The sequence below is a fragment of the Ovis aries genome, chromosome 7 (assembly GCF_016772045.2).
Source record: "Ovis aries strain OAR_USU_Benz2616 breed Rambouillet chromosome 7, ARS-UI_Ramb_v3.0, whole genome shotgun sequence".
Classification (NCBI taxonomy): domain Eukaryota; kingdom Metazoa; phylum Chordata; class Mammalia; order Artiodactyla; family Bovidae; genus Ovis; species Ovis aries.
Window position 1 is genome coordinate 56,789,527 of NC_056060.1, and position 13,706 is coordinate 56,803,232.

General features: G+C 41.3%; 1 protein-coding gene across 6 annotated transcripts in view; it reads left to right on the forward strand.

Moving 5' to 3' along the window:
- LYSMD2 (LysM domain containing 2) overlaps window positions 1–12,933 on the forward strand; it is a 30,421-nt gene extending 17,488 nt beyond the window's left edge. For 3 of the 6 annotated variants that reach the window (XM_060417972.1, XM_027971832.2, XM_042252461.1), the window contains exons 2-3: window positions 10,503–10,831; window positions 12,078–12,933. In XM_060417972.1, the coding sequence (XP_060273955.1) occupies window positions 10,503–10,831; window positions 12,078–12,120 (372 nt within the window). In that variant the 3' untranslated portion in view covers window positions 12,121–12,933. Of the gene's footprint in view, window positions 6,865–6,887; window positions 9,112–10,502; window positions 10,832–12,077 lie in introns of those variants that run through there. The other 3 variants (XM_027971833.3, XM_027971834.3, XM_027971835.3) reach the window with 3 other exon arrangements.
- Window positions 12,934–13,706: the final 773 nt, after the last annotated feature.

The following is a 13,706-nucleotide window of genomic DNA, read 5'->3' on the forward strand; positions in this document are numbered from 1 at the left end:
GGGGCGCGCGAGGAGCCGGGCATCGAGGAGCAGCCAGCGGCCCCCGGCGGCTCGGCCTCGAGCCGCTCGCCCAGCGCGCGCTGCAGGGACAGCGACGGAAGGCTCTCCCGGGTGGGCGCATCGAGTTCCCGATGCCCTGCCCACACTCGGATAGGATCCGCCGCGTGAGGCAGGCCAAAGAGGACCAGGGCATCGGCACCACCCGGACCCAGATTCGCCAGATTTTCATTCCGGGTCATACTGCTATGTAATATTTCCTGAATGCCGAACTGATGTGTGGATTTGGGCAGAGAATTTTGTTTTCTGGGTAAACAAAACTGTATGAGTCAGGAAGGGTACAGTTGTTCCCGCCGGATGGTTTTAGTTCTATTGATTATGCTTCTTTATTTAGAAGTGAAATTGCACTCCTGGGCTCACTGGCAACTGTGAATGTGACACCTGTCGCTAAGCAGCGGCCAAGAATGTGGTCCAGGTGAGCTGGAGAGCTGTGTTTATTGTAAATTTATAAGTGCGGGTGTGCCTGTGCCTTGGGCCTATTGCATTACACCTCTGGGAAGAACATGGAAACCTGAGGGAGCATATTTTTCATTAAAATTACTTATAATTAACTCTGAACTATGTGATAGCTTTTTTACATATGAGTTCTATATCAGTTTTCAATGTTCTTCCCTGAAGCACCCTAGACAGCAATAGGAAGAAAGGTGATCTTGTCTTTATCTTTCTCTGCAAGTGAAACTCTGGCTCTTCACCAGTGACAAGAGACTGAGTCATCTCCTTTGCACACCCAAGCTGGTGTGTGTTTACCTGGCAGGTCCTACTGTCATTTAAACAGTCTGAGAGCAGGGATCTTGCTGTGCAGACATGAACCGAGGATTTTGTGCCACGGTTTGTCCTATTCTGTCCGCTTGGGAGTTTCTAAATGTGAACATAGAACTTCAGTCCTTATATTTGCATTCATGGGGACTGGTTTGAGTCAAAGCCAGAAGAAGCAGTTAGGAAGTTATCAGTGGCTACACCTTCTGTTGAGTGCCTGCTGTGTGCCAGGCATTGATTGCATTTGTCCTGGACCATCTTGTTCTCACTCAGTTTGATTTTCCCACTAAGGCTTGGAGATAGGTGTAATTAATCTCCTTTTTACAGATGAGAGGTAAGGATATTTCCCAGTATTCCATTCCAATATTCCAATGCTTATTCATTGAGGTTAGCTTGAATTAGCACAGTGATAAAGCATTTGCTTTGCTCTAGGTATTACTTCTGATTTCCATCCTTATTTTTATCCTAGTCTTATCAAGTCTTTCTCATTTTGATTCCTCCAGAAGGACGGTCTTTTGTCTGTGGTTTCTGTGCATCTTTTCTATTCAGTACTAGGCCAGGCCTACTGTACCTAGGAATCCATGATATTCAGAGAGTGTCATTTCCCTGGCCTCTACCCACAGAAGCCTCTCTGGTCCTCATTGCCCTCCATGATTCCATTTGGGTTTCTCAGAGCTCCTGAACATCTGTTCACTGCAATTCTCCACCTCTGATCAAATGCTATCTAATCCCTATTTTCACTGATATAGATCCTGTTCTTGATAACTTTATTATCCCTTCTCATTAAAGTGTAAGTCAGATTTTTCATTACCTTTATAAAGACTTAATTTTATGATGTTAAGCTCAAATATAGTGAATTGGGAACTATAATCTGTAACCACAATCTATTTTAGTGTTTCTCAACTGCACCCCTATAGATACTAGGGACTGGATAATTCTTTGTCTCAGGGAACTGTTCTGTGCATTGTAGGATGTTTAGCAGCATCTCTGTTCTCTGCCCAGTAAATGCCACTAGCACTGCCCCCCACTCCCATCTAGAAATTCATCCACATATTCCCTGAGAAACCCTCCCTCTTGGTTGAGTGCCAATGGTTCTCATTTACTTTGGAGTTTGAACTCCAGTTGATGAAATTTTTAGAGACTCTTCCCACTGTTTATACAGAACTAGTAAAAGTGCAGATGCTCACCATAACACTGAAGTGATATTATTGAAGTTATTAACTACAGATGTTAATTGGATTTACTCATTAAAAATTGGTTTTATGTGGAAGTTAAAAAGGCAGAAAGGTTTTTCATTCCTCAATTAAACAGAAAGAAGTTGAGTTAGTTAAGTTTCTCATATTGATTGCCAAGATCACCCACATCATATTTAAATTAAATTGCTTAAAGGAGTAGGTGATGAGAAATTGGAGATTTCGAGCTTACCTCCAACCTACTGGATCCGAATATCCAGTAAAGGAGCCCAGGAATGTTCCTGTTTTATAAGCATGGCCCCTTTTCTCATTCAAAATGTACTGTCCCTTCTTGGGATCTTTGAACTTGCTGTTCCATCCATCTGTGGGGAGCACTTTCCCTGATAGCTGTGTGCAGGGCCATGTCATAGCTGGGGGAGCTGTGCAATCACATAAACCCCACGCTTAGAGGAATCCTGCAGTTAATGCTCTGCTGTTGCTGCCTGTAAATGTTTAATAATTTGTTAACAGTGGCCCCACATTTTCCCTTTCCTTGTGCGTGTGTGCGCAGTCGCTTCAGTCGTGTCAGACTCTTTGCGACTCTGTGGACTGTGGTCTGCTAGACTCCTCAGTCCATGGGATTCTTCAGGCAAGAATACTGGCGTGCCATTTCCTTCTCCAGGGGATCTTCCCAATGCAGGAATCGAACCCATGTTTCCTGCATTGCAGGGGAATTCTTTACCAGCTAAGTCACCTTGGGACCTGCAGATCATGTGGCTGATACTGGCTTTGTGACCTGCTCTCCCACTGCCTTCAAGTCTTTGTTTAAATATCTCCTCCTTGAGGCCTTTCAGACCACTCCATGTCAAATTGCAACCTTCCTTCACCCCAGTGCCCTTCCTCTCTTTCCTGTTTCGCTTTCTCAACAGTGTTTATCATTCATCAGATTTTTCTTTTTTTTTTTTTTTTTTTACCTCCAGCTTCTACCTTTCTGGTGATACACTAGTGAATAACTAAAAGTTCTTATCCTCACGGGGCTTATATTTTAGGCAGTGGAGACAGTAAGTAAACAAAGTATATTATATGTCAGATACTGACAAGCAAAATGAAAAAAAAAAATTAAGCAGGGAAAGGAGATTAGGCTGGTGGCTGTGGCTGCAATTTTAAATGGTGTGGCCATGGAAGACCTCAGTGAGGGAAACTGAAACTACTGGGGATGAACTAAGAAGCTATTAAATATAGTTCAGATCTCAGACAGACTTGCAGGGGCTGGAATTTCCCGGGCTGTGCTTATCTCCACTGAGACATTAAGTCCCTTCCCCTAACCCAGTATTCTATATTTTGCTACAGCTTTTTCGGTGATGCCAGTTCCTTTCACTGGGGGCAAGCCTGTGGAGGGAACTGACCGATCGGGCAGCTGCTGGGAACTTTTTGTTTAGAAGCCCTGTGTATAACTAGAAAGTGAGTGAGAGGCAGCAAGGGAAGCTATTATTTGCACACACTTTGTCTTTTTTGTTTACCCCCTCACAACTTCCCTGACCTCTACCCTCTCCAGACAGTTGTGCCAACCCCCATCTCTGTGTCCAGTCACTTCCTGTCCAGATTTTTTCCTAGGGTCTTCTCTTTGCCTTCCAATGAGCTGTTGAGCCCACTTGCTTTTTCACACTTCTTCTATCAGAAGACACCTTGCTGAGAAAAGGTGAAATGATTTTCATATTAGGGGGAACAAGAGTGGTTAGTTAGAAATGTAAGCGTATGTAAATCTTTTATGTTTAGAACTTTAGCCCCTTCTGCTGTTACTGGAAACTGTTGACTTTGCTGGTCAAAGGGGAGAGAACCATAAATAAATAGTATTGCCTGTTGTAAGAGGTATGGTACTAAGGTAGCCCTTAGTAGCTTTAGGGTTTAATAGATTCTCATGCCTTCTTTATTTAAAAGCAACTTTATCAAAGTATAATTTATATACTATAGAATTCACCCATCCTAAGTGCATAATTCAAGGATTTTTCAAGAGTTGTGCAGCTGATCTTGGGTGGCCTCAGGCTGCAGTGGCTTGGGTGGGGCTTAGGTTCCCAGTCAGAGATTGAGGCCGGGTCACGGCAGTGAAGGCACCAGATCTTAGCTACTAGACCAGTGGTCAGTGACAAGGGCCCTGACCCTTCAGCTTTGCAGAAAAGAATTTCCACGAAGACAGAAAATACTGAGGCAAGTAAAGTATTTATTAGGAGGGAAAAAAGAGTACAGTGTGTGTGGATAGACACATGGGCAGATTCAGAGGGAGTGTCTCTGAGTTGTGCCCTCGCGGCAGTTTGAATTATTTTGGGGGGCCTTTTCTCCAGTTTTCCTTTAGCCAATCATTTTTATCTGCCTGATTCACAGTCCATATTTGGTGTATCTCAGGATCCAGCCATGTGTGTGCACACATCTGTTAGCTAGGATGGATTCTACCTAAAAGGCGTCTGGGAAGAGCAGCCCTTGACAGAATTCTCCTCTGGCCTCCAAGGAGCCTTTCTGTGCATGTATGGTCAGGGAAGTCGCCTGACTTCGAGAAATATGTGGTCTGAGCAGGGCCCAGCCTCCTCCTCTTAATTGTCCTGCTATTCTTGTCTTGAGTTTCCATCAGTAGAGAATGAATCTCCAATTGCTTTACTCTGGGGGGCCCATCTGCCTCTGGCCTTCCAGCCATCACCACAGTCCAATTTTAGAACATTTCCATCACCTTGCAAGGATCCCTTACTCCCTGTTCCCTTCCGTCATCCCAGATAACCATGAGTCTGCTTTCTAATCTCTAGGTTTGCCTTTTCTGGATATTTCATAAGTGGGATCTCATATATTCTTCTGAGATAACATGGAGAAGAAAAAAATTATTTTCCTTATTAGCACATGGCAAAAGAGAAGTCTGATCATCACCAACCCTTAGAATTTAATAGGAGACAGCCAGGTGAGGAGGTTGAATCCAGCACTCACTAGGAAATGATCTTGAGAGAATCCTTTAACATTTAAGTCTTGTTTTCCTATAATGATAATAATAATCAAATGAGAGTTGAGTGTATATGAAAATATTCCATAAATGACACAGTGCTGTGTTACATGTTTATTATGTATCCTGAAATGTTTTGGGAAGGTTTTTTTTTTTTTTTCTTTTAAATGAATAGAGAGGAAGAAAAAGAAACTTTGAATATTGCATCTCCAGTTAGGTAGATGGCCTGATGAAGCTGACCTAAAATAGCCTTTGGGGAGAGTTCTTGTTCAGGCCTAACAGCAGCTATTGAGATCACTTTTCGGGAGACATTTTGTGAATTCAGAGTGAATTCACCTTTGCACCGTGTATTTACAGGGGGGTCATTTTAAACAAGTTGTTGATGGATGTGTTCCATCTGATTTCACCACAGTGGTCCTTGGGGCTGTCCTGTCAGCTCTTACTCGATTGTTTCATAATCTGTTTCTTAGTGAGCAGATGGTAAATTTCACTGAGTCACTCTACTCAGTCCTGATTAGGAAAGACTTTTAAAATGAAAACATTTGGCTGCTGTATCTCCCCCTCCTAGTCATCTGCCCTCAGGAAACAAAGGGTTGTTCTGCATTACTCTGAAAAGGTCACACTTTCTATTTTCAGCACTCATTGGATCCTTGGAAATACTGAAGGAGGGCAGGTGGGTAAGGTGTAGAGTGTTTTAGCTCTTTCTTGGATTGGATCGTGACTTTTCTTAGTTTTATGTGAGGTGAAATTCCAAGAACCTTAGACCCATCTAAGTTCAGATGAAAGTGTAAAACATTCCAAAGCAAATTAAAATATTTCACTGTTTGGGATTATTTATATCCCTTGTCTATGCTACTGCAGTTTCTTCTATAACTGGGCTTCCTGTTTCAACTAACGCCTCTTTCTTACCAATCCATTTTCCATAAAGTGGGATGATCTTCAAATCATTCCACTCACTTCCTCCACACATCCTCCAGTGGCTTCCCATTACATTTAAAACAAAATCCAAATTTTATTTATTATATGAGTGACCTACAGCTTGCTCTTTGCTCTCTACATTTCAGCCATGAAATTTCAGCTGGGGCCTTGTAACTACTCTCTCTGGCAAGAATCCTTTTTTGTTTCCCCTGACTTTTTGCATGGCTGGTTTCATTCCTTAACTTTACTATTGGTTACAGAGTTTGGAGCCTATACTTGTAAAAAAAGAACAAGTTAAGATCAAATTAAATAGCTTTTAAAAAGAAAAAAACTTGCTGTTACCTCGGGGCAGTGACAACGTTATTCATCTGGGATTGTTTATATGAAATTTTCTTTATATATTTTTACTTTGTGGGAGAAGTATTTTTTATTGAGAGAAAATTCCTACCTCCTTTTCATTTGCTGAATACATGTTAGGATCTGCCCTTACTTGTTGCTTTCTCACTTTTAACCAAATTTAATGATAGTTGCTAGCATTTTTAAGTGCTTCTGTGTGCCATGCATTGTTGTAAATGTTTTACATGAATTAACCCATTTAATTGTCATAATAATCATATTGTATAGAAAGTACTATTATTTTCCTTAATTTACAGAAAAGAAAACAGACATAGGGAATGATTATAAAATGGTAAAGCCAGAGCCCTTGTTTCTGCTTGCACCCTTATATTAACCTCATTTACCTGTTTTCACCTTCAGTTTCAAATCTGCCTGTCCTTAGATTGGTTCCCACCTTGATGCCAACTGTGGATATTGCTGATGTTCTTGATGCTGGCATCTGTGTGTCATCCTAGAATCTAGCTCATCAGACTCAGCATATAACTTAAATACTTGCTGGCAATGCTGAAATGGAGGTGAAGCAGTCCCTGACCTGGAGAAGCTCATCGACTTGTTAGAAGAGGCAGTTCTATTGTTACATCAATGGTACAGTGGCATGCATGAGAGCTGGGGCCCCCACCCTCACTCCCTGGGGACTCCCTGGCTTTACCCAGCTGTGGACTCAGTCCCTTGTCTTGTGCTTCCTGTCATCGGCCCCTTGCAAGAAAGGCTGTGATGGCCTTTCTTGCTCTAAGTGATAGATATATCAGGGTCCCCAAAGACTACAGCTAGTGCACCCCAGGGCTTCCCTGGTGGCTCAGAGGTTAAAGCGTCTGCCTACAATGCGGGAGACCTGGGTTCGATCCCTGGGTCGGGAAGATCCCCTGGAGAAGGAAATGGCAACCCACTCCAGTATTCTTGCCTGGAGAATCCCGTGGACGGAGGAGCCTGGTGAGCTACAGTCCATGGGGTCGCAAAGAGTCCAAAGAGTCGGACACGACTGAGCAACTTAGCTTTCTTAGCGCACTCCAAGGGTGTGGCCCTTGAAGGTTTAATGCAGAGACATTTGTAGAAGTGGGATAGGATTAAGGGATGGTGAAGACGAGCAACAGCAGGGAGACACTACTCCCAGGCCTGAGGGCCGGGGGAAGGAGTGTGGTACCCGAAACTGAGGAGAGTGGGAGGAGTGGACAACGGGGCTCCAGGCAGGAACTCTGCCACAGAGGGATGCAGGCACCAGAGCCATGGTGTGGCCATGCTGCCGGTGGCCTTCTTTTGGAACACCGACTGGAATTCCAAGAACAAGGGGCCTTGGGAAGTGCAGTTCTGATGAGGTCAGCCTGCTGGGGTCAGAACAGGCTCAAGAAGACTAGGGTATGGATTGGAAGCTGAGGGTGAGTTTAAAGGGGGAAAACCCAACACAATAGGTAACTTACTACTGCTTTCTGGTTACTTCTCTGGGTTCATCTTTTAGGCCTATTTCTCTGCACTCGTGCATGCGTGGTTAGTCATGTCCAACTTTTTGTGGCCCCATGGACTGTAACCCACCAGGCTCCTCTGCCTATGGAATTCTCTAGGCAAGGACATGGGAGTGGGTTGCCATTTCCTCCTCCAATTTCTCTGACCTATGTTAATTATTAATCCATCCATCCTAAGCACTTAGTGTATATATCTTTGCTCGACCTGGGAAGCTGTAGAAATAACAGGTCTTGTCCTGAGGGAATTCACAGTTTATGGTTGATGTTCCCAGCCCATCCTCAACAACCAGATCCTGGTGTTCCCAGCTGTTTCTGTCTTCTATCATTATTTCCAGGTCACAGTGACTGTTAGCAATTGTAGGCCTCTGCCAATAAGTATTTCAAAGGGTGCTGTATCAATGAGAGTCCTTGCATTTATAAGTGACAGAAAACTCAAATTGAACTAAGCAAAAAAAAAAAAAAAACAACAAAATACCCCAAAATGTGGCATTTACTGGCTTATTAGTGGAACTGAAGGGCATGAGGGTATTTGGGCTTCAGGCTTTGGTTCAGTGCTCCATCTCCTCCAGGGTGACCTTGTAGTTAAGTTCCTTGTGGTAAAAGGATGGCCGCCAGCAGCTCCAGACCCATCTCTTTCCCGAAGGGAAAATAGAAATCCTTCACCTCCAGACCCAGCAGAAGTCTCCTTGCATCTCTGAATTGTTCTGAGGTGGGACTGTGACCTGTCAGGACAGCTTGGGCAGCATGATGCTTTGGAGGGCAGGAATGAGTCATGTGTTCACCCTGGAGCCAGGAGAGGGCTCAGTGTCCTCGGAAGCCCTTGTACTAAGAGAGATGGAGGACGTGGTGAAAACAAGAGGTCCTAAAGGCAGACTAGGATATACCTGAACCTGCTCTGGACACATTTTCAAGTTCTTTAAGTGCCTCAAATTTAAGCCTAAACTAGACCAGAGACACTTAATGATTCTGAGATATTAATTTTGTCTCTAAAATGTATCTGCATATGTTCTTTCTCACCCTTGCCTTCTCTCCTTTAACTAGAAACTAGAACATAAACAACCATCCTACACAAAAAATAAAAGATAGCATTGAATGTGCTATTTTGTGGATTCAGCTTATAGTTAGAAAGCAGAAAGAACAGGGTGTATTTTATTTGACTTATTTTTTCAGGCTCTTTGAAGTAGAAATCTAATTTTTTCACTCAATCGGTTTGGCATTAAAGGATCCTAGAATTGGGTTCCATTAGTCATGTACTTTAATCTTGGTGTTGTATGGACTTTAGAGTCAGACAGAAATTCTGGCTTATACAGAACCACGTACACTTGGTCAGATCGGTCATCTCCCGTGCCTTAATTTCTTCATAGGAAAATGGAAAGTAAGTACCATTTACTGCTAAATTGTCTCTCCCTTTCACATCTATGCTTCACATCTGTGTCTCTATCCTGTATGCATAGTTATGTATAAACTCCCATTTAATCCCTCCAACTACCCTGTGAAGGGTAGATGATACCTGTTTTATATGTAAGGAAATAGGCATAACGAGAGAAGTAACGAATTTATGTTCAGTGTGTGTTGGTAAAGCTGGATTTGAAACCAGATCTATCACATCCCCAAGCCTGTGTGCTTAGCTGTTATTCCAAGCTGTCTTGTTGACATATCTCACAAGATCGGATGGTGTCGTGCATGCAAAGAGCCTACTAGCATGGTGCAAGTCCCCAGGCTAGGTGGCTGGAGAAGTCTGCAGAGGCATGATAGTGTGGCATGATGAACCTAAGCAGGTGCTTGCCTGACAGTTCTGCACCAGCACAGCCAAGGATGCTGTCTGCACTTACCTGCATTTGGGGACCTAGGCATGCCACTTCAATCCCTTGAGTCTCCCTTTCCCCATTTGTAAAAGAGGAGATGATAATATTGCAGAACTGTTAGGAAGGTTAAATGAGGTAACATATACAAATTCCATTTCCCCTTTCATCCCTACCTTACATCTCCATTTCTTTGGTTTGGAGGAATTCACAGGCTGTGAAAGAGTTTGAAGTTTGGAAACCTGTATAAAATTCTGGCTTCTGCATCTCCCCACTGCATGATGATTCCATGGCATATAATCTCCTTATTTTGTTTCTTTTATTTGTAAAGTGGATTTTCAAGTACCTAATCCATAAGGTAGAGAAAATAAGATACTCCATGTAAAGAGCTCCCTACCTCTTTCCTTACCTGTCCCACTTCTACCCATTCTTCAGGCCCCCATCTAAAGTCAAAAGAGTCAAAATCAGAACCCCACCTTTTCTGTGAGGCCTTAATGACTGCAGTCCCAGCCTATACCATTCTTCCTAATTTTTGTACTTTCTTCCTTTACCACCTTCTGTGTCCATTAAATTTACCATCTCGAGATGGGAAGCACTCCATAAAGAAGATCACTGCACTGGGAAGTTTGTTTAAATCAGATAATAGAAATGTTAAAATATGATTGAAATGTAGTAAATAATTGCTAAATATTCTACATTTTTTAACTTCAGGGATTTAAGTTGCTTGGTAAAAGCTGCCTTAGAAGGGAAATAATACAACTGGGGAAAAGTTAGTCTTTCTTCTTATAAAATTGTGAAAGAGAATTTTCTGGCATCTCTTAAAATAACTGGGGGTGTCTGGGAATCAAGAATCTCAGATCTAGAGAAAGCATATTTTGCTCATGAATATTTTTAGCTTATGTTGTGTAATAAGCCCTACTTTTAGGCTTATTTATATGTAACTGTTTTTTTTTAAACATTTTAGATGGAACAAATTAAAAGGGCAAATAAACTGTTTACCAATGATTGTATATTTCTGAAGAAAACTTTGAACATCCCAGTTATATCAGAGAAGCCGTTGCTGTTTAATGGACTCAACTCTGTAGATTCTCCAGAAAATGAAACTGTTGATAGTTTTTCTCATGAAGAGGAGCTGGTAGGGTCTGGGGAAGATGTCTCTCCTCCCAGCCCTCAAGAATTGGATGTTCAGCCCATGCAGCCTGAGGAAGTATCAGCCAGAGATTTCCTGCAGAGGCTGGACTTGCAGATTAAATTATCAACACAGGCAGCCAAGAAACTGAAAGAAGAGAGCAGGTAAAAATACCCTGGAAAAATGTCAGCGGCTGAGTAAATTACTCTTAAGATGTCCTTGCTTGGTCAACTTGTCTATTTTTGCCTTTAAAACTAGATTTTAATGCTAGAAAGGCATTTTTAATGTATAAATGTAAACAGAGCTAGTGCATTCTATATAAAGCATTGTCTGTTGCAGCACTTTTGTTTGTGGTATTTATAAAAATTTACTTCTTTGCTTTAATAGCATAACTATCCAGCTAAGCAATTCTGGAGAGTGTCCAAGTAGACCTCTAGTTGATAGCATCAGAGAAAGCAATGTCCTAGAGAATGCTTGTAAAATGCTGTTCTTTATGAAACTTGTCAAGGACATTGTCTATTATTGGTTACCAGATGTTTCCTAAATAAGGTCTTATGTGAACTTTTCCCTTTGTTCTTTAATTTGGTACTAAGGCAAAACTTTCGCTTATAGAATCGATTTCCTTCTTCCTTTATGGTTCCTAGAATGACACAACTTACTGTGTTTTCTTTTTTTGCCCTGGCTACCAGAAAGCTTGCAGCCAAAACTGGTCCTCAGTTCAACTAACCATTGCTGATGTTAATGTATTTTGTTGTTGTTTAGTTGCTAAATCGTGTCCAACTTTTTGCGACCTCATGGACTGTAGCCTCCCAGGCTCCTCTGTCCATGGATTTCCCAGGCAAAAATACTGGAGTGGGTTGCCGTTTCCTTCTCCAAGCGATCTTTCTGACGCATGGATTGAACCCGAGTCACCTGCTTGGCAGGTGGATTCTTTACCACTGAGCCACCTGGGAAGCCCTTAATATATTTTATCCCTCTCCTTTCCGTAGTCTTGATTTTTAATTTCTGTTTTACCCATCTTATTATATATATATATATATATATATATATATATATATATGCCTTTTGTTGTAGGTACCTCAAATCCTTTTGACAAAGACATAGGCTATTAAAGATACAAACAAATGTAAATGTGAGTTTAATTAATTTATAATTTAATATAAATTTATATAGTATAAACAAATACAAATATATGACAAATACTATTCTTTATTCCAATAACTGAGACAGCAGTAAAATGAGGACAATGAATTATACCTTAGTGTTTGCATTTTGTACAACTTTTAAGGCATGCATGATGTTATAAATTGATATAACTCCTACCCTGGATGTTAAGTTGTACAATGAATATATGTATTTTCTGAGTACAATTTTTCAACACTGATTTATGCTGTGTTTCTTTTTTTTCAGAGATGAAGAAAGTCTCTATACAGCTTCCCTTTATCACAGTTAGATGATCAGGGGGCATAATCTAACCTGGTTAAGAGATGGCTGGATCATAAAGAAACCAACAACAGATGATTCAAAAGCATCCTTTTGGATTCTCATAGAAATGGCACCCCACTCCAGTACTCTTTCCTGGAAAATCCCATGGACGGAGGAGCCTGGTGGGCTGCAGTCCATGGGGTTGCTAAGAGTCGGACACGACTCAGCGACTTCACTTTCAGTTTTCACTTTTCCCTTTCATGCATTGGAGAAGGAAATGGCAAGCCACTTCAGTCTTCTTGCCTGGAGAATCCCAGGGACGGGGGAGCCTGGTTGGCTGCTGTCTATGGGGTTGCATAGAGTCGGACACGACAGAAACGACTTAGCAGCAGCAGCAGCAGCAGCAGCAGCATACGTCTTTAAATCACAATTAATTAGTTCCAGCTACAGCAGTTGCAATGAAGTCACTAGTTTCCTCAGGCTTTCTATGATTTTCAGTCTTTATTATGGCATGATAGCAAAACTGTGTCTTAATGCTCATCACTTTTGCAGGTGGTGGTAGCTTTTAGACTAGCTTTTGTAAATACTAGCTGACATAAAGCCTCAAAGACTATTTACATATTCAAGCTGAAACAATGTTTATCTCCTGAGAAATCTTAATTATGTGAAAAACATGGTTGCTGTTTAAGTGATGCTTATTTTGCTATGTGTTTATAACTTAAGTGCTATATATATATACACATATATTTCGATATGTATGACTATAAAGCAAATTTTGTCTGCTATTTTGTAAAAATAAACTACAGAAGTCTGAATGAGAAAATAAACAATGTTTTCATAATTGTGTATTGAGTTTTTTTCAGCAAATGGGAATATTAGATTTTTAAATTACAGTTTTAAATGGTGACAGCTTCTCTAATGATCTTTATTCTTATAATCAGAATTTTGGAAAAGGTTTCAAAAATCTAAAAGCAAATAAATTGCAATTACCAGCAACTTCTGCATCTAAGTAATATCTGACTTGTGTTTCAGATATAGTGAAAACATGGGATATATCAAAGAAGAAGTAAACAACACCATGACTAGACACACTGGTAAATTCTAGCTTAAATTTCATTGATAAGTCTTGTTATAGAATGTTGTACAGTCAGTGTTGCTCATTTGAAGGACTAAGGACTTAGCTTTTCAGTCACATAATTTGTCTTTTATATGTATATGAGTTATAGCAGTAAACTTTAAGCAATGTATTATTTATAATTAAATATTTTTTATTGGAGTATGATTGCTTTACAGTGTTGCATCAGTTTCTGCTAGACAATGAAATAAATCAGTGATATATGTACATATATCCCCTCCCTCTTGGGTCTCCCTCCTACTCACCCCCCCATCTTACCCCTTAGGTCAGTATCACAAAGCACTGAGCTCAGCTCTCTGTGCTACACAGCAGGTTCCCACTCCTTATCTGTCTTACATGTGGTAGTGTACGTATATATGTCAATCCTAATCTCCCAGTTTGCCCCACTCTCCCCTTCCACTACTCCCGGGTCCACACACCCATTCTCTATGTCTGTGCCTCTATTCCTGCCCTGCACATATGTTCATCTGTACCATTTT